The sequence below is a fragment of the Ursus maritimus genome, unplaced genomic scaffold, assembly GCF_017311325.1.
Source record: "Ursus maritimus isolate PB19 unplaced genomic scaffold, ASM1731132v1 scaffold_32, whole genome shotgun sequence".
NCBI lineage: Eukaryota > Metazoa > Chordata > Mammalia > Carnivora > Ursidae > Ursus > Ursus maritimus.
The window spans coordinates 15,959,866-15,978,958 of NW_024425786.1; the positions used below are offsets into that span (position 1 = coordinate 15,959,866).

The 19,093-nt window shown below is 57.4% G+C and overlaps 1 protein-coding gene across 1 annotated transcript in view; it reads right to left on the bottom strand.

Annotated features, from left to right (window-relative positions):
- The window catches only part of HSPG2 (heparan sulfate proteoglycan 2), a 99,648-nt gene extending 81,211 nt beyond the window's left edge, over positions 1 to 18,437 (bottom strand). Inside the window, 1 exon segment of the mRNA XM_040645922.1 lies at positions 18,363 to 18,437. Coding sequence (XP_040501856.1) covers positions 18,363 to 18,425 — 63 coding nt within the window. The 5' untranslated portion in view covers positions 18,426 to 18,437.
- Between the last annotated feature and the right edge of the window lie 656 nt (positions 18,438 to 19,093).

Genomic DNA, 19,093 nt, shown 5'->3' on the forward strand with positions numbered 1-19,093 from the left:
TCTGTTTTCCAATCTGTAAAAGAGGAATAAAAATGACCACCTTACAAGACTGCTATGAAGATTTAACAGGACAACCTGTCACCTCCTCCCTTTCCTCCCTTCCACCCCCTGCCCTATCCAAGAGCTCACAGGCCCAGAGAGTGAGCTCTCCAGAAACTCCTGCAAAAGAATAATTTCTTCTATGCGCCCCCCCCCCGCCCCCACCGCCGGCAAGGTAAGGCTCAAGTGAAACCTGCCTGGGAAGCCTTCCAACAGATTCCTGGGTCCCGTGCTGCCAGGGCTGGGAGGGATCACCTAGCCCAAAGCCTTTGCTTATCAGAAGGGGAAGCCAAAAAAAGACTCAGAGAGGGGAAGGAAGGACGTCCAAGAAGAGAAATCCTAGCAAGTTGATGGCAGAGGCAGACCCAGGACCCAGGTCTCTGACTCCTTACACAGGGCTCTTCTCCTTCCATCATGTCACCTCCTTCCCCCCTTTCCCCGGATGGGATGTGGGGCTCCACAGAGGAGGACTCCGGGAGGGTGGCATTAGGCTGGGTCTTTGTCAGGGGCTGATCAGGGCCTGAGACCCCCATCTCAACCCCTGGGACTAACAGCTGGTCCCTCCAGCCGGTCCTAAGCCCCAGGCAGACCAAGGCTGAGGAAAGGGCAGGAAGGGCTGGCAAGCCAAGGGTGCATGTCCTTGGCAGGGAGAACTCAATCTCCCAGGGACTCGGGTTACCGGAAATGGTAAATCTCCCACTGGCCTGCCACCTCGGACCAGGAATGTCTGCTGCCTGCAGGAACATCCTGTCCACTTACCCCCAGACAGCCAAGGGACAGCCCAGGACCTGGGCCTACCCTACCCCTGGGGTGTCCAGTTGACCTCTGGGGCTCCCCAGTCAAAGGGTACCTGTCATTCTGGGGCAGTGGGAATGGTTGTAATTGACCACAGGAGAAGAGAGGGCTGGAAGGGGCACCCCAAAAAGATTGAGAACCACCTTTAAATCTGATCCCCTCACTCCTGTCAAGTGCAGATTCTGAACTCCCAATCCAGGTGAAAGTTCCGATCTTGTTAACCCAACCCAGGAAGTGGTGCAGTGGGAGCTCTGGGCAGGACTAACCCGGTTGGAAGCCCGGCTCTGCCACCTTCCAGCCGGCTAGCTTTGGGCAAGTCCCCGCAGCACTTCCTGCTGCTCATCTCTGACGAGGGACAAAGCTGCGACGGGGACCCTGTGAAATCCTCGGAGCTGAGAATGAGCTGCCGAGTACAGGGCCTGGCACAGAGCCAGGGCCGGATTAACGGCGGGGATCGGAAGGACCAGGAAGAGAAGGGGAGGGAACCAGTAACCGTTACGTGCGCAGGTATTAGGCGCCGCGCATGGTTTCTGCCCTCCCAGAGCCGACATTCGATTTGAGAGCCAACAGGACCATAAGCTAATATTTGTCGAATGGCGAGAGAGCTATGAAGAAAAATACGGCAGGGTGAGGGGGACAGGGACTGCGGTGGTGAGGCCTGCTATTTCTCACGGGCTGCTTAGGGAAGGGGATGGCGATGGGACGGAAGCTAGGGCACAGGGAAAGGGCACTCAGGGGACAGGGAAGAGTGGCTGTACAGGCCCCAAGGCAGGAGTATCCTTAGAATGTCCTGAAAACAGCCAGGAGGCCAGTTACCTAACCCTCACCACTGCCCTGAGAATGAGGTATAATTATTATCCCCATTCCCCGGATGTGGCCCAGGAGGCTCAGAGAGGCTTGCCCAAGGTCACGGAAAAAGTGACAGGGCCAGGATTCCAACCTGCTTTCTCACAAGCTATCCAGGGGCTACTGTCCCCAGAGCTCCCACAGGGAGGGGCAGGATGGGAAAAGCACCTAAGCTGTCCGAGTCCGAGTTCCGCCTCCTGCAGACGGGCTGTGTGATGGCAGGCATCATGCCGCCTTGCTGGGCCTCAGTGGCCTCAGCACTCGTGGACTTGAGAGGCCTGTTTGTCCACCTCCCAGCTGATGAGGGAGGGGGCCGACGGGACAGGGAGGACAGAATATGATGCTCAGAGGTGATCCTGAGCTTCTCCGGCATGTCAGACCTAATGCTCCTCCCCAGACGGGTGTGAATGCCGAGCGCTGGAGACCCTACCAACCTGAACCACCCAGGGTGACCTCCTGCCTGGCCCCCAAGAGTGTCCACCCTGCCTATGCCTGCCTGGGCCTTGTCCCCACTCAGCGCCCATGACCCAGCCACCGCTGGGAATCTGTCCTGCGCTCCAGCTCCAGACATGCCCCTCATCCCCAGGACATCTCCTGGTGTCCTGACCAGGCGGAGGCCCACGATCAGCCTTTGTAACCAGGGGTGCCAAATGAGGCCAGTCCTCGAGGGCACTGGGCCAGACCCTGAGGCCCGGCCAAGTGCAAACAACACGCTTGGCGCCCAGATACGAGAGTGTTAGAGCGGGCAGGCTGCCCACTGCCCCCGTCACAACAAACCATCATCTCCGTCCTGCCGAGAGGGGCCCAGGCACCTCCGCTGGGAGCAGGGGACTGCCAGGGGAGGCCTTCCCCCCCACCTCCACGCCCTAGGAATGGGCAGTGGGAGTCTCGGAGGCTGGACATGGAGATTCCAAATGCCAGCAGCTGACCAGGCGGATCTGCAGAGACAGCTGAGGGGAGTGGGTGGGAAATTAAGGGGGAAGGGGGGCCTTTTTAACATGATGGGTGGAGTCACGGGAGGGAGAGGGAGAGCTCCCCAGGGGCTGAGGAGAAAGTAGGGAAGGCACAGAGAGACAATCCTGTCCGCCTCCATCAAGGCTCAGAGGTCTCTCTGGCCTCCACAACCTGGGGGGTTCCAAGCTGGGACAGGGAACCAGCAACCATGACAACAGCCACCCCTTACTGAGCGTGCAAGGCCACCCAATAGAACTTTCTGCAGTGATGGAAATGGTCTGTTTACCCGGTCCAGTAAGGTAGCTACTAGCCACCTGTGGCTACTGAGCACGTGAGATGTGGCTGAGGCAATGGAGAAACTAAATTTTTTATCCAAAACTTTCAATTTTATTTTATTTAATTAAATCTTTAACTTATTAAATAGTCACATGTGTCTAGAGCCATCATGGTGGACAGTGCAGATTATACCGTCACCGATCCTTCAAAGCAAGCCTAGAGGTAGAGATGTCTCCACCCTACAAAGAAGGAAACTGAGGCTTGCCCAAGGCCACACAGCTGGTAAGCCACAGAGGGGAAATCAGAACCCAGGCCTGGCCCTTTCACCGTGCTCCCCACCCAGGGTTATTGTCAATGCTGGAAAAGACTCCCGGAAACTGTACATGTGTGGGCAATAAGGCTGCCCAGTTAATCAGGACATCACGTCTCTTGCTTTTGGCCCGAATTCTGTCAGCTATGCCCGTTATCACACATGGACCAGGAGCTCAGACAGGCCATTTGTAAAAGTCTTTGATTTCTTGACATGAAGAAAAGGCAAAACGATGATGGAAAAATTCCGGCCGGTTGAGGAGCCAGTGTTCGAGAAAACTGGAAATCTTCAATGACAAGAAAGCTGGACTTGGCCTTCCCAGCCTTATCACCACAGACCTCACGCGGCCCCTGGCCCCTGAATGCCACTCCCTCTTACAGGGCACACTTCCTGCCCCCAGGCCTTCATGAAGGTTGTTCCTTCCTTCTAGAATGCTAGTCCTGTGCCTCCCAATCTAATCTACTCATCCGTCCTTCAAGGCCTAGCTAAATGACCACCTCCGCTCTGAAGTCTTCCAGGATCCCCCCCCCCCCGCAAAGACATCTTTCTCCCCCACACATCCAGAGAACTTAATTTCTACCTTTTATAGGACGAGAGATTTGGTCTTAATTACAGCCACTTGAGTAAATGTCTCGACTCTCCTGCGGGAACTAAAGCTCCTTGGGGACAAACACCAGGACGGGTTTTCTCACCTTTTGCATATATTTTAACCTTCAGATACACCCCAATGCTGAGCAGCAACTAGCGGCTAATAAATAAACACGTACCAAAGTGAGCTGACTTATAACAGCGGCTTAGGAGTCTGGGGACTCCATTTCTTATGGCTCTGCTCTCATCTCCTGTGATCCCAACAGGCAAGTCCCCTTCTTACTCTGGACCTCAACTTACACATCTGTAAAATGGAAGGCAGAAATCGCACCGCTTTGTTGGGAGATGATTTGTACTTATTCTAGGTCTTTCACGCACACTGTGTGCCCGGCACGTGACAGATACTACCTTCATGACAGCCCCATGAGATAGGTATTATTATCACGAGCCCCATTTTATAGAAGAGGAAGAAACAGGCAGTGGCGTTTAATAGATAAGAAAGACAATGCAAGTGTGTGGCGTGTGGTAAGTGGTAAATAAACAGTCGTAACGTTTTTATTTCTGGATAATAAAGAGTCTACAGAATTGGGGGAAATTGAGGATACTTCCCCAGGGCTGGGCCCATAGTACTGAACCTGTAAATATCTGCTGTTAGATGAACTCAGTCTCAAATGAACCCTGGGCGGCCCCTGCTGTGCTCCCCCGAGCTGTCGGACCGCGGCCACTCTCTGTTCTCCAGGGCACACGGCTAGAACCCCTTTCCTGCCCCTATCTTTCTACAAGGACGGGAAGTACGGAATGACTTTGGAATGACCTCTGCCTAGCTGTGCTGACCCCAGTGGTGCATGGAGATAAGAGAGTGATTAAATCTCAAATGCAGGAGATACTCTTGACTTTCTCAGTCTAGCCATCCCTCTCCCCAGCCCTAGCCCAGTCCAAAAGAGGGGAGGAAGGGGCAGACTTGGGAAAGAGAACGAACATGGATGGAGCTTCTATGCTGGCCATCTCTCCACGCCTCCGTTTTCACTACACATGACAGTAATTCCCACATCACAGGGGAGGTTTTCAAGATCAAATGAGACCAGCTTCGCTCTGCACGGGAATCTCCTAGAAGATCTCTTGGGAATCCTGCTAGCACACCCACGCTGACTCAGTGGGTTTGGGTGAGGCCCCAGCGGCTAGTGCATGGACCATCCTTGGAGTCAGAAAACCACCTGGCATAGGTTATAGTAAAAGTTAGCTCTGCTTTTTCTTCTAGAGATTTAATCCTTAAGAAACATCTCCAGGGGCGCCTGGGTGGCTCAGTCGTTAAGCGTCTGCCTTCGGCTCAGGGCGTGATCCCAGCGTTCTGGGATCGAGCCCCACATCAGGCTCCTCTGCTATGAGCCTGCTTCTTCCTCTCCCACTCCCCCTGCTTGTGTTCCCTCTCTCGCTGGCTGTCTCTCTCTCTGTCAAATAAATAAATAAAATCTTAAAAAAAAAAAAAGAAAGAAACATCTCCAGGGGGTTGGCACCATTTTCACCACTGATAATACTGAGGTTCATTGAGGTTGAATGACTTGCCCAAGCACAGAAGGCTAGCAGGAGGCAGAAGCAGGATTCGAGGCCAAGTCTGCGGCTCCATCCTCCCCATGCATCACGCCATCCCCAGGCCCCACCCGCCTGGAGCAGCAGCCAGAGGCACAGAGCTGAGGACACAGCGGTCCTGCCCCTCCGCCACATGGCCAGCCCCTGCTGGGCCAGCCAGGCCTCCGGGCAGGGGCCCAGGCTCCCCCAAACGAGGCCCTGGCCCATCACCTCCACTCCCCCAGCGGCCTCCCCCTTCCGTCACCTTATAAAGTGACCCGAGCAGCTCTTCTCCAAGTTGCAGTTAATTTTATATGGAGTGAACCCACTGTCCTCTCTCACTGCGGCCTCGGCCCCACGGCTTCACACATTCCTTCTGGAGCAACATTACCTAATTTAACCATAGCCCCTGCTCTCCGGGGCTCTCAAAATAGCAGCTGCCAGTGGGGAGAATATGCCCTAATGTTATCAAAATACATAATTCTCCCTCCTCCCCCACTTAGCCTGTACCAACCTCAGGACCCAGCCCCGGGCAGGGGGAAGCTGGGGGGGGGCCACTGAGGGGTTCTGGGGGAGACCCAGAGAGCCTGCCAAAGCCCTGTTCTCTCCAGCCAGCCCGCCAGCCTTCTCATACATGCTCTCTTCAAACATGTTCCTGGGATCTCCCCGTGGCCCGCCTCCTCCCAAATCCCCCAGCCATGGGCCCAACACCCACGGGCCACCGCCGCCCTGGTTTTACCCAAGACTGGGATTCAACTTTCACTTTCTCCTAATAACAAAAGCTCTAACAGTAATAATTTCTTCCATTTCCCGGGTACTCACTATGAGCTACATACTCTCCACACCTCGGCCTGCTGACACCTGCAAACTAGGGATTAGGATTCTCTTGTTTCAGATGAGGAAATGGGTGCTCAGAGAGGTAAAGTGACTTGCCCAGGGTCACACAGCCTGAAGTGCCAGAGTGGGGGTGAGAAGCCAAGCCCAGCTGCCCCAAAGCCCTAACCTTCACACCCCCTTCCTGCTGGGACTCCCCGGCAGGGTCTGAGCCTGGGTGAGGAGGAGCACAGGGGTTCTTCTGTGGTGGGGGGTAGGGGGCCTTGCTCACCTGGTGTATGTTTGTAGGGTCTGCTCACATGGCTGGCACCAAACCACAGGGGCCTGTTATGTCTAGCTCACATTTCACCGAGATCCTGTGGGCCCTAAGTCTGTCTCCAGGGCCCCAGGAGCACAGGCTGGCCTGTCAATCTATGACTCCAAGACCCTACTCCCTGCTCCCCCCCTCCCTGCCCATGTGCCTCAGAGCTGGGCTGCCACATTAAAGCGGGGAACACCCAAGCCGCTTGCTAACATACCTTGGGTGCAACCAGTGGTTAAGGAGCTGCGAGGGCGGGCCTCCCTGTCCCCTGCTGCTCAGAATAATCATTAACTGTAGCAGGGCCAAGGCAGAGAGCTGAGGCAGGAGCCCTGGCGGCGGCTGGGGTGCTGAGGGGCCTGGTACTCGGGGGGTGGCTTAGACCACCTGGCTTACTCAGGCTGGCCGGACAGCTTAACCTGGTATTTACCAGGGCAGTTGGCCAGGGCGGTGTCTTGGGGGCATTTACGAGAGCCCAAGGCCCCTCTTCCCTCACAACCTGTCCTGCCGTGCTCCCCTCTCAACACTGCAAAGACCTCTAAGTGACGCGTGCTGGACAGACGGATGGACCCTGGGGCTTGGGACCTTCTCAAAGGGCGGGGAAGGAGGGGACAGAACAAAATGGAGCCTCCAAGTTTACCTAGGACCCAGTACCGGAGGCAATCTTCAAAGGGAGAAAAAGAAATCACAAAATAATCGTTCCTGTTACTTGTCAACTGCCTCTTCTGGTTGTAGGAGAGGTCTATGATCTCTAATCTTCCCCAAAATCCCACCAAGAAAGTGTCGCCATTCCCAGCTGACAGATGAGGTTCAGAGAGGTTAAGCCATTAGCCCAGCATCCCAGAGCAGTAAGTGATGGAACTAAGACTAGACTCAGGGCTGTGCCTCCTACCCATGACACTATCCCAAAGTATAACCTGCCGAGTTAAATGGAGCAGAAATAACGGATGGGGGGCTAAGAGGTCACTGAAAGAGCCCCCCGAGTCCTGGCCAGAAACTCCAAGGGTGACAGAGCCGTAGGGGTGGGGATAGTAGGGAGGGCACACCCCCCCCCCAATCTGGATATACCAAGTAAAGGTGGTCCCTGGGGCTTCCAGCACCTGTCAGGGCAAGAGCTGAGCCTTCTGGAACAAGGGGGGTGGGACTTCTTTTGGAGTACCCAAGGGAGGAGGGTGGGACCTGCAACCCCCTCCCCCAGGAGTTCTCCATCCTCCTCCTCCACGGAGAGAATTCCCTTCAGTTGCTCAGGTGAAACCAAGGTGAGGCCCGGCAGGCTGAAAGCTTTGATCTTATCACACATTCCTGCCCCAGCCATCCCTTCCCTGCTCCCCACCTCCCCCCACCCAGGAGGTGGAAATCCAGGCTGACTTAACCCTTTCCTCCACTTCCCGAAATCAAATCCAGGCCAGAGCTGGTGTCTGCCTCCCTTCCCCTCCCCCAGAGGATTGGGGAGAGAAGAAGGAGGGTGAAGGTGGAAAACAGGAGCTTCGGGCCCACCCTCAACTCAACGTCACAGAGCCCTACACCCGAACTCCGTGCGCAGCTTCCATTTCTCCTAAATTAAAATAATCAGGCTCAGCATAAATAGCCCCGGTGATTTTCCACACCCATGAGCTCATCTGAGACTCCCAACAAAACCAGCCTGCTCTCTTCTCCAGCCCTGTGGGTCTTCTCTCCTGCCCTAGCCCAGGGGGGCCATGTCCCCAGGTCCCCTCCTCCCACAAGGGGAATACTATGAAGTAACTACTAACAAATGGGGCCTTAGACGAAGTCACAAAGACTCCAGATTATCTCCCTGAAAACCTGCTCTTACACACCTGGCCCCCTGCCCCCACACCTTGTATGGACTAGTCTGCCGCCCAGCTGGCCTCCCTATCAGACTGGAAAGCTCCATCCACCCCTGATGGTTTACACCTAACACAGGGCCTGGCCTAGGGCTGCATCTGGGGGAAATGAAGCTCAGAGAAGTCAGACGACTTGTCCTGGATCACACAGACAGGGCCAGGAGGAGTATTGGAATCTCGTGACCCTAAACACTGACAGCACCCCAGCTGTCAGCTCAACCGCAGGTCCCCGAGGGGCACAGAGGGAGACCCATGTGGGCAGACGGCAGCGGGAGGGCTCCCAGGTGCGCAGGGGAGGAGAGGTTAGGTGTAAGGGAGCAGGCAGCCATGTCGTCCATCTGGGTCCCTCGTTCGGGGCCTGGCACCTGGGGGCTGGTAGCATCAGTGAAAGAAGACGTGGGACTGGTCACGTGGTAGGCTCCAAAGAATGGCGTACCACCATTCCCTGAGGGGAACCAGCAGTTTTCTCCAAGAACTCAACCTTCCCGTTCGTCTGGGTTGGCAGGGAGCCAAAGAGAAAGACAGGAGTCCATTTTGTGGGTAGAAAAATCAAGGCCCAGGAAAGAGGGTCAGTCGTTGGCTAGCAACTAAGTGGCAGCCCAGAGCCTTGACCTCCTGCCTCCTGGTCTGGCCAGGTAGAGGGTGGGGGACCAGGATGGATGTCACCTCAGCTATCTTGGTGGCTTCCTCTCATTCTTTTCCTCGTGTTAACGACTCCAGCAGCAGGCCTGGGCCTTCCTGCCCACACACTGGACAACAATGTGAATCTAGGGACAATGGGGACAGATGACTTCTGGCCCCCTGCCCTGGATGCCTTCCTCCTCCACCAGCCAAATCCTCTATGCTCTTTAGGCCCCGCTGCCCCCACAAAGTCTTCCAGGTACCTCGTGCCACGTCCAGCTTTTCCTTCCCTGACAATCTGCTCCTGTCTGCACTTGGAGGCGTACTGGGTGCTTCTGGTTCATGGGTCCTGCTTCTGCAAGACCCTGAGATCCTGGAGAGGAGGGACCCTGCCTCTCATTTCTCCCCGAGGACCGACAGATGTGGATTCAGCTTCCACCTTCCTCTGCACCTGGCTGTGTGATCTTGGGCAAGTCACGGCTCCCCACTGAGCTGCTTCTCATGGGAAATGGAGGTATGATCCTAACTACGCGGGAGAGGTGACAAAGCAGATAGAACACCTAGTGTGATGTCTAGCACACAGTAGGTCCTCAGGCAATGAATGAATGAATGAATGAATGGGTGGAAAAATTCCTGACTCTCCCACTGCACAGGGATGCTCAAACGACACAATTTGGGACTTATATGTAGATGACGCCTCCCAGCTGGGCCATGTGGTTCTGTGCCTTGTATTTCACCCAGGTTCCCGGGATGGAGGTGGGCATGCAACTGGCTCCAAGCAGGCCCCATTTGGCAAAAATTCACTGACTCCAAATGGCAAAACCCACAGGTCCCACAAGGAGCTTGGGACCTGACTGAGAAGGATCCAGGCTCCCAGGGGTCTCAATCCCAGGGAAAGCCAAATCCATCTCCCGGGGGAATGTTATCACTAAGTTGGGATGGAGGCCAAGGGGCAAAAGGCACCCAAGCCTGCGAAGTAGGAACGAGATAAGCCCACATGGCAGATATGCAGTCTGCTGTACCCCCTGCCAAGGCCAGCCCAGTCCGCCTCCTCCGTGCAGCCTGTCCTGACTATGCCAGCCCTCCCTGACTGCCCTCTCTCTCCACCCAACGGCCTGGACCCCCAGAGGGAGGGATGACAACTTTGGAGGCAGACAACCCAGGCCCCACTCCCACCTGTACCGCATATGTGATGGATGAATTGGGCCAGCCATGCCCCTCCTGTGCCTCAGTTTCCCCCTCTGCAAAATGGAGATAATAATGCCAACCTGGAGATTTCTGGGAGGATTCTATGCAATAGTGCCTGCTGGGAGAGAGCCCCGGGTGGGGCTGGGCGCAAGGTAAGGTGGCGGTTTTTAATTGAGAGAAGATGTGCGTGCTCACTGGGCACTGGCTCGTGATCTAGGTGACTGAGGTCACTGGGGAGGAGACCCCGGAGGTCCCAGGGCAGAGAAGACACTGGTTTGCCATCAGGAAACTCCGAGGTCTCTGTTCTTCTGGACCAAGGGTCACAGGAAGGCAAACAGCAGGAGAAGGGGAAGAGCCTGTGAAGTGACAGAGGCCACTGGGGCCAGGATTTATGAAGCCAGAATTTCAATCCCTCCAGCCCGGCGAGGCATCCAAGAAGAGGCATGATCCCAGTTCCCAACTATTTGAAAACTGGAACCGCCAAACAAGGAGAGGGGATGAGTCAGCTGGTGTGAGGAGGGGAGGCCAGAAGCAGCAGAAGGTGGGGGCCAGAGCTGGCTGCTTGGGGGGTGAGCAGGGGGAGGTGGGGAAGGGAGAGGTGGGGTCAGGGACCCGGAGGTGGGCTGGGAAGGGACCAGAGGCAGCTGGGAATTCCCAGCCCCATGCCAGGAGACCATCTGTGAGGTCACCCAAGGCCACCTCTGAAGTCCTCCCCCTGCCAAGCCCCAGGCTGCCTCCCCCTGCCCACAGACTGGGACTGGGGGAAAGATGGGGAAAGATGCCAGATGCGAAAAAATGAAACACCTGGTCACAACACACCCTTGTGGGGAAGGGGCAGGTCTCTACCTAGCAGCCCACGCCCAAGGCACAGGGTGGAGGGACGGGTCACCACGCACTCCTGTGTCTTTTTCCCTTTGTCCTGCTGCTTCTCTGCGAGCCCACAGGGGTCAGAGTAAGGGCTGTGCAGCCCCGCCAGCCCTGGCAAGTGACCTGCTACAGGCTCCCTCGGGACCTCCCTGGGCAAGGTCTTATCTCCTCCAGTGTGGGCCTGAAGGAGGACGGGCTGGGATGGGGTCCCAGGAAGCCCCCCTCACCATTCCCGTTAAGCTGCACGAACATCCTTTCTGCACCCATGGGAGTTACTTGGCCACTCCTCGTGTTGCTCCGAGCCCACCGACTGCACACATCTGGGAAGGGGACAATGCGTCCACAGGCTCAAGCCTTTCCCAGGCCACACCCTGGGGTGTGCCCCCCTCCTGCTCCCCCACCAGGAAGGAGCAATCAGGGTAGAAGGGTGGACTCTGTCCTGCAGCTGTGGCCGCAGTGGGGGGAGGGGGGCAGTGACGGATCAGACGCGATTACATCCAGGGCTCTTGGACCGCGAGAGAGGAGAGAAGCAACGGCCTTCGCCTGCTCGGTCATTCATTCCACAAGCCCCGCGCACGGGTCCTGGGTCAGTAGCTGGCAGCAGTTTTGATCAGGAGAGGGTGTGTCGTGCTGGGCCCTCGGAACCCTTAGTCAAATACCACTCTGGCCTTGCCCTCAGGAGGAACGGTTACTCACAGGACAGCCACCATTTGTCAAACACCTATGACACTGCACACACTGAGCAGGGTCTCATGCCTACCCAGCAAGCAGGCTTCACGATCCCTTTTTCTGACTTGAGGCTCAGAGAGACAAAGCAACTTGCCCAAGGTCACATAGCCATTTGGGGCTGAGCTAAGACTTGAAGGCAGGGCCCTTTGAGCTCACACTTTCCCTCGATCACGGTGCCCGGGGAAAGGGGCTCCGAGTCCAGTGAGGAAACAGACAAGGCGAAGACAGCAGTGTGGGTGCCCCAGCTTCTGCCACATTCTCCAGGTCTCTGCAGAGAGCAGCGGCTGGGAAGGACAGCTCCCCTGTGCCCAGGGGCCAAAGCAGCCCCTTCTCAATCCTCAGCAAGGAGCCCGGGCCTTCTAGGCCTGCTGGCTTCTCCCAAGCCCATTAATGGATTCACTCTATAAATGTTCACCTCCTGTTGCCTAGCACCAGGTAAACTGCAATGAACAAATTCTGAGTCTGTGTCCTCATGGAGCTTCCCTGCTAGACTGGGGGGAAGACAGGACCTTCTAAATAAACACAGAAATACCTAAGCGTGAGCTCAGGCTGTGGGCTCCTAAGGGGCCAGTGCCTGTGGTTCCTTAGGTGCACCTTTGGCAAGACCCCCCTGCACCCACTCCACAGGCCCGTGTAGAGGCCCCAGCTTGGGCTGAGGGTCAGGGGGTGGGAGGGGGGGTGCTTACTGCCGTAGCTCTGAGTCAGTCCAATGCTGCCCCCATCCCTAGGCCTTCCCCTCCAAGACCTCCTGGAGTTTTCCCATCTTAATCAGTGTCTGCTCCATCCTTCCAGATGCTCATACTGCAGACTGTGGAGCCTTCCCTGATTCCTCTTTCTGTCCCACCCCATGCCCGATCGATCCATCCGCAAGTTCCGTCAGCCCTAGCTTCCAAAATATCTTCAGGAATCAACTGCTTCTTCCCACTTCCATCGCCCTGGTATGAGTTCCCCTTGTCTCTGGCCTGGATCACGGCTTGCTTGCTTTTGCCCTTGACCCTCCACGTCCTCTTCTCTGCACAGCACCCAGAGTGACTTCTCTTCTCACTCAGAAGCAAATCCAAAGGTCTTCTCATGGCCAACGCTCAGCACATGGACCAGGTTCCCCCAACGCTCAGCACATGGACCAGGTCCCCCCTCAGCACATGGACCAGGTTCTCACCCTGCTCCAAACACACGGGCCTCCTTGTTTTCCGCAGATATGCTGGACACCCCCGGGCCTTTGCACTAGCTGTGCCCTCTGCCTGGAATGCCCTGTCCCCAGGCATCTGTAGGGCTTGTACTGTCACTTCCTTCAGATGCTTCTGTTCAAGCATCATCTTCTCAGAGGCTTTTCCTGGCCGCCCCGCCCCATCCCACCTCATCACTCTCTCCGCCCTCTTCCCTGCTTTATCTTCCCTTGCGAGCACTTATCGCCATCTGACCTCCCGTCTTCCCGCAGTAGCTACAATGCAAGCAATGTGAGGGGAGGGAACTGGACTTTTTGTTCCCTGCTGTGACCTCAGCTCCTAAACAAGGTCAGGCACTTAGAAGATACTCAGTAAATACTTGCTGAATGAATTTTACGCCTAACACGCACCTGTAGGGGACTTTAGTTTGTGGAATATTTAATCACGTCCATCATTGGTCCATTCATTCATTCGCCACACACCGTAGGCCTTTCTGCACCAGATGCCCCCGCCTAAAATCCAGAGCAACAGAGAAACAGGGTGCCCTCCTCCGTGCCTCAGGGAAAGGGCTCTGGTAGGTAGCTAGAAGCTGTCCTAAGGACATCTCAGGGATGCTCTAACGTCCCTGCGACCCTGGCACAGGCGGGCGTGGGGAAAACAGGGGAGGGTGCGTTCTAAGGGCGGCTGACACTTGAAGGCCCCACATTCCCAGGCCTCAAAGAGCTGCCTTGTTCCCAGGGCTTTCGGGCTTTCGTGATGGTGCCCCTAGCCCAGCCACCCCCGGCAGCCACAAGCCACTCCCCTCTCGAGGCCACTATTGACACGGACCCAACCCAATGCCAGCAGTGAGGCTGGCGGCTCCCCACGAAGCGAGTTCCACACATTCTTCTAGGCTTCAGTCAGCCAGCTCTGGGCGCTGGGGCGGCCAGCAGGCCCTGGCTGGGCCCTGGGAGCAGGAGGGGGCAGCAGGGCCAAAGAGGCCAACGCCTGGGTTGGGGCAACATTCCAGCAGGGCTAGGATCCTCAGCCCAACCTCCCTCTTCCTGGAAGAAGGGAGAGCGGGGCAAGGCCAGGGTGGGCCCTGAGAGCAGGGGGCACTGTGCTCGCCATATCCTGGGGAAGCTGCTGGGGGATGGAGTCAAGTTCACCCATTCGTTCTCCAGCCTGACCCCTCACAGCTGGGATGGACTGGGCAGGGGGCCCTGAGCCAGAGCTGAGAGCCCTCCCTATAGGTCCCAAGTGGTAGAGGGTCCAGAACCTACATGTCTGGCCTCCAAGTGGCCTCTGAATCACGGCTCTGTATCTCTCCACATCTTGGGCGGCCCCGCCCACTCCCCCTCCTGAGAGTGTCCCCACAAGGCCAAGCAGCCTTGAAGCCTCTGCAGACTCACCCTAAACCTTGAGCCCCCAGGGGACAACCAGGGGAACCCAGTGAGGGCTCCACGCACAGCAGCTAGCCTTTCTTCCCCCTCACTTCCCACACAGGATAGGGCCCGGCCTGGCCCCCTTCGGCCTGAAGGCCCTGGGATTAACTCAGCCATTTATAGGATCTCAGGGAATATTTGATGAGGAAATTAACTAACAAACCTACAAATAAACAGGTGATCCTACAAATGGCCACCCTGGAGTTAGGCCTTTCTAGGCTCCCGCCAGGACAGGCATCCCAGGAGGCCCCATGGACAAGGCATGCCCATCTCGAGTGCCCCGGTCCCCGAAGCCAGACCTAGATACCCCTTGTCTGAGGCAGCCTCTGTACAACCTCAGACCTGAGTTCTTACTTTTATCAACATCACGGACAACAGTTTTATCAACGTCAGCGCCAGCTACAAGCAAGTGGGGCACTAGGCAGAGTGGCGAGGAGAGCTTTGTCTGCCTTCAAAGCCTGGCTCACAGGACCTCCGAGGATGTGTGTATGTGAGCCACTGGGCAAGTTATGAAACCTCTCATGCCTCAGTGTCCTCTGCTTAGAGAATGGGGACCACACCAGGAGCTATGGCTTAATGCATTCAACAGATCTATTGACTACTACCTGCCAGACGTTAAAGAGACAGCAGCAGCGAACACACACACACACACACACACACACACACACACACACGGTCCTGCTCTCATGGAGCTTAAATTGGTGGGGGGGGGGTGCGCGGGAGGAGAAAGATAAATAAGTAAACAAATACCAGATAACAACAAGAAAAAAAATAAATAAAGCAGTCTAAGGGGACAGAGAATGTTGGACAGAGTAGTCAGGGACATAAAAGAAGGGAGGCAGAGGGTCACGTAGATATTTGAGGGACAAACATTCTAGGTAGAAGCAACAGCAGATGCAAAGGCCCTGGGGTGGAAGTGTGTTTGGCATAGTCAAGAAACAAAGACCAGTGTAGCTGGAGTGAGTAAGCAAAGGGAAAGTTGGCAAGAGGAGAGATTGGAGAGGGAGCGGGGGAGGCTGGGTCCCAAAGGGCCTTGTGGGCTCTATTAGGTCAGGGGCTTGAGTCGGATTGTGAGCAACAAGGGGAATGCAGGGAGGAGCTGAGCAGGGGAAATGCCATGTGAGAATTTGTTGAGAAACTCTGTGCCTGGCAAACAGTGGGCACTCAATAAATGTGAACTGTCCATATTATTTTGTCATCATCTGGCCTGACACCCCAAGACCTCCCTTCCTACCACCCCAAGCCCTGAACCCAGGCACCTTCTGCCACCTTCCTTCCACCCCTCTCCCCAACTGTGCCTCAGATCCACAGATCCCAACATGCCTGCGCTCAGCCTAAGAACAGGCCTGGGCCAAGCCAGGTGGGGGCCACTACTCCCCAGACATAGGGAGCTGGGCCTAGTGTATGGGGGGGGTCCATCTCTGCCCCTTCCAGCCTCCACCTCCCTCTATGGCCTGTAGCCCTCCCTCCAAAGTCCCCAAGGCACACACTCACAAGCACACACCCCCTCCCCCAAGCAGGTCTAGAGCAAGAGGGGCTGGGGGCTGGGGGGCAGGGGGTGGGTCGGGCAGCCACTTATGTCCAGGGGAGGGCTGAAGTAGCGCTGCCCCTGAGGGAAGGGGAGGCTCCTCCAGCTCCTCCATTTCCCGTCCGTCCACAGCCTCCCTAGTGAGGAAACCCAGGCGAGGCAGGAAACAGGTATCTCAGTGACTTCCCTCCTCAGCCCTGAAAAACACCGTAATCATGGCAGCCCCCTCAAGATTCCTGTCTCCTGGCCCGGCTGGCCCCAAGAAAGGAAGGGCTAAGGCCCCAGCAGGAAGAAAAGGGATCAGCAGGCCAAGGCAGGCACTGAGTCACCCAGTCCTGGCCCCCACCCCCAGCAAGCCTCACCACCTCCTCTGAACTGAAATTACTCCCACACTTAATCACAGACCACTGCTTCCTCTGTCTCCTGCCCCTATTGAGGTCTTGAGCTCCCTAAGGACCACCTTACCTTCCTCTTGTGTCCTCTATGGCTTGAGGATGTGAACCAAAGGGCAGAAAAGATAAAGGGCAGTGGGTGCGGAGGAGCCCAAGGCTTGCTGGAGCACTGGGCTAGGAACCTGACGTCACTGAAAACGTACAATAAACTTCTTACCCCATTTTACAGATGTGGAAACTGAGGCTCAGGAAGAAGAAACAGGCCCAGATCACAGGCTCAGAAAGGACAGAGCTGGGATTCAGACTTCTTGGGTCCAAACTCTTTCCAGCTCTCCATCATCAGCATGGGGTGGGACCGTGAAGACCTCGGTGCGGTTGCTGAGGACACTCTATAATCCCACAGGATTGGAACTGCCTATTTACCCATCTCAGTTCTGGGAAAGCGAAGACAGGGCCTGTTCTTGCTCACCCAGAAACCCCAGCCTCTAGCACAGTGCCAGATGCAGTGTGTACACAGTAGGTGCTTAGCAATATCTGCCAAATGAATGAACCCCTGGACTCCCACTGACTGTCATGGAATGCTGCTCAATGAAGATATGTTGAATGAACAAGCGAGCGAGATGATTGGCTGCAATCTGGAATTTCCGTGGAAATTCCTCCTGCACTCGGCCAATAACTCCACCCTCCTGCACACTCCGGCCAAGGTAGGACCCAGCATCCAGAAGCCCCTCAGCAGAGGGCAGGGCTGGGGGAGTTTCAGAAAAGGAAGACATCCCATGTGCTAGGTTGGTGCCTACTTTTGGAAAAATGTGGGTCAAGTTTGGGTCAAGACTGGGAAGCAACTGGATGGGCCCTGCTGGATGGGCCCTGCTGGACCTGCTGGGGTGAGAGGCTGGAGAGAGGATTAAGGAACCTGTGCAAATGGGGAGTTGGGGCGGAGAGGTTCCAGGTGGGCGGGGCAAGAGAGCTGAGGGGTCAGGTCTGGGCTGGGGGTTAAGGAGTGACTCAAGAGGGCAGAGGTGAGACAGAGCCGGCCAGGCGAGGATAGGGATTCAGTCACTGGGTAAACACTGGCTTAGAGAAAAGTTCCTCTCTTGGCTCTGAGAAGGGGTGGGGGGCGGCGGGCAGGGACAGAGACCGCCTAGGACCACCTCAAAGAGGGTGGGGGCGGCTCTGTGGTTCACCAGGGCAGGACCAGCTCCTCAGATGTGCCCCCACCCACATCTGCCACCAGCTGCCTGCCCACTGACCCTGCCCCACCCTTCTTGAGTTCACTCAGGTCCTCAGAGCCTCTCCTGGTCAAGCATTCTTTTTCTCTGCATGGCCCCATCCAAGCTCAAAGCAGGGAAGTGGGCTGTAGCAGCAGGCTCCCCCTGCACCTGAGGACCCCGGAAGAGGATAGCTAGGAAACAGACCTAGGTCCAGTACCAGGCACTTCCACGCGCCTTCCATGCAGTCCTGCCAACCAGCTTCCAGCTATACACTTTGAGATTCTGCATTTTGAGTTCCCTTTGGGCTTGCCCGAGGTCACATAGCTACTCAGTGAGGAGCAGGGATGGCTTCAAGCTCCGGGCTGTAGGACTCCAGGGCCCGTGGGTGTTCCACACAAACCTCAGTTGTGTCCGGAACGCTTTTTACTTGTGCCTGCCTGGTTACTAGCTCCCCAAAGGGCCGGACGGCCTGGTAAAGTTCCAGCGAGGATTGATAGGCTCCCCATCACCAGTGAGTGCCCCCTTTCCAAGTTGGCACAGAAAGGGGTGCCCTTGCCCGGCCAAGTTCCCGCCCTGCTCGAAGTTTCTCCGCCTGGTCCCCAGGAATGGCAGGCCGGGCCATGCCTAGCGCGACTGGAGACTCAGCAACGTGGCCGGGCGACCCACGGGCTCTCACGCGGGGCGGCCCCGCCCCCGGCCCCACTCAGGGTTCCCTGGGCGCCTCTTGGGACAGCCCCAAGGCGGAGGATGGCGCCGGCCTGTGCCGGCCCAGGGTCCCTGGCGGGCGCCCCCAGTCCCCACCCAGAGTCCCAGCCAAGTTTGGCTGGCTCAGCGAGCGGGGCCCGGGGCGCCCCCTCCGCGCCCCCTGCCAGCCCCGCACACTCACCGCGAGCAGCCGCCCGTGCAGCAGCAGCACCAGCAGCAGCGCGCCCGCCGCCCGCTGTCCCATGGCCCGGCCGGCTCCGCTCGCTCTCTCGCTCGGCGCCCGCCCGCAGCCGCCCGCTCGCCGGCCTGCGGAGTCCTCGGGACCGCGCGGCCCGCTCCCGCCGCCCCCACCCCTCCCGCCGCCCGCCCCGCCCCGCCCCGCCCTGCCCTCGCGGCCGTCCGCCCCGCCCCCGGGCCCCGGGCCCCCGCCCGGACCGCTCCGCCCCGCGGCGCCAGGCCCCGCCCCCGGACCGCCCCCGGATCGCGGGTGCCGCTTGCCCGAGCCCGAGCCGGCCGCGCTGCCAACTGGGCCTTTGCTCTGGGCCCCCCAGCCCCCTCGGCGCGGGCCGCGGCCCAGCCCGGCTCCCCGCCAAACCCGGCCTGGAGTGTGGGATGGGACGGGGCCGGGGCCCTGCGCGCGGGCTCCCGCCGCCCCTCCCCGCGCACGCGACCCCGGCACGGACCCCACTTTCACACCGCGCGCCGTGACTCCTCACTCGGGCCGCGAGAGCTCCCCACGCTCTCTCACACGCAGCCTGTACACGCGCACCTGGGGACGCTCACCCCCCCACACACACGCACGCACGCACGCCACGCTGGCCTCCCCACCACCGTTCACACTTGGCACTCACCTGCAACGGCGCACACCCACAGACTTCACCTACTCGGGCTCTATCAATCTTCAAAACTGTC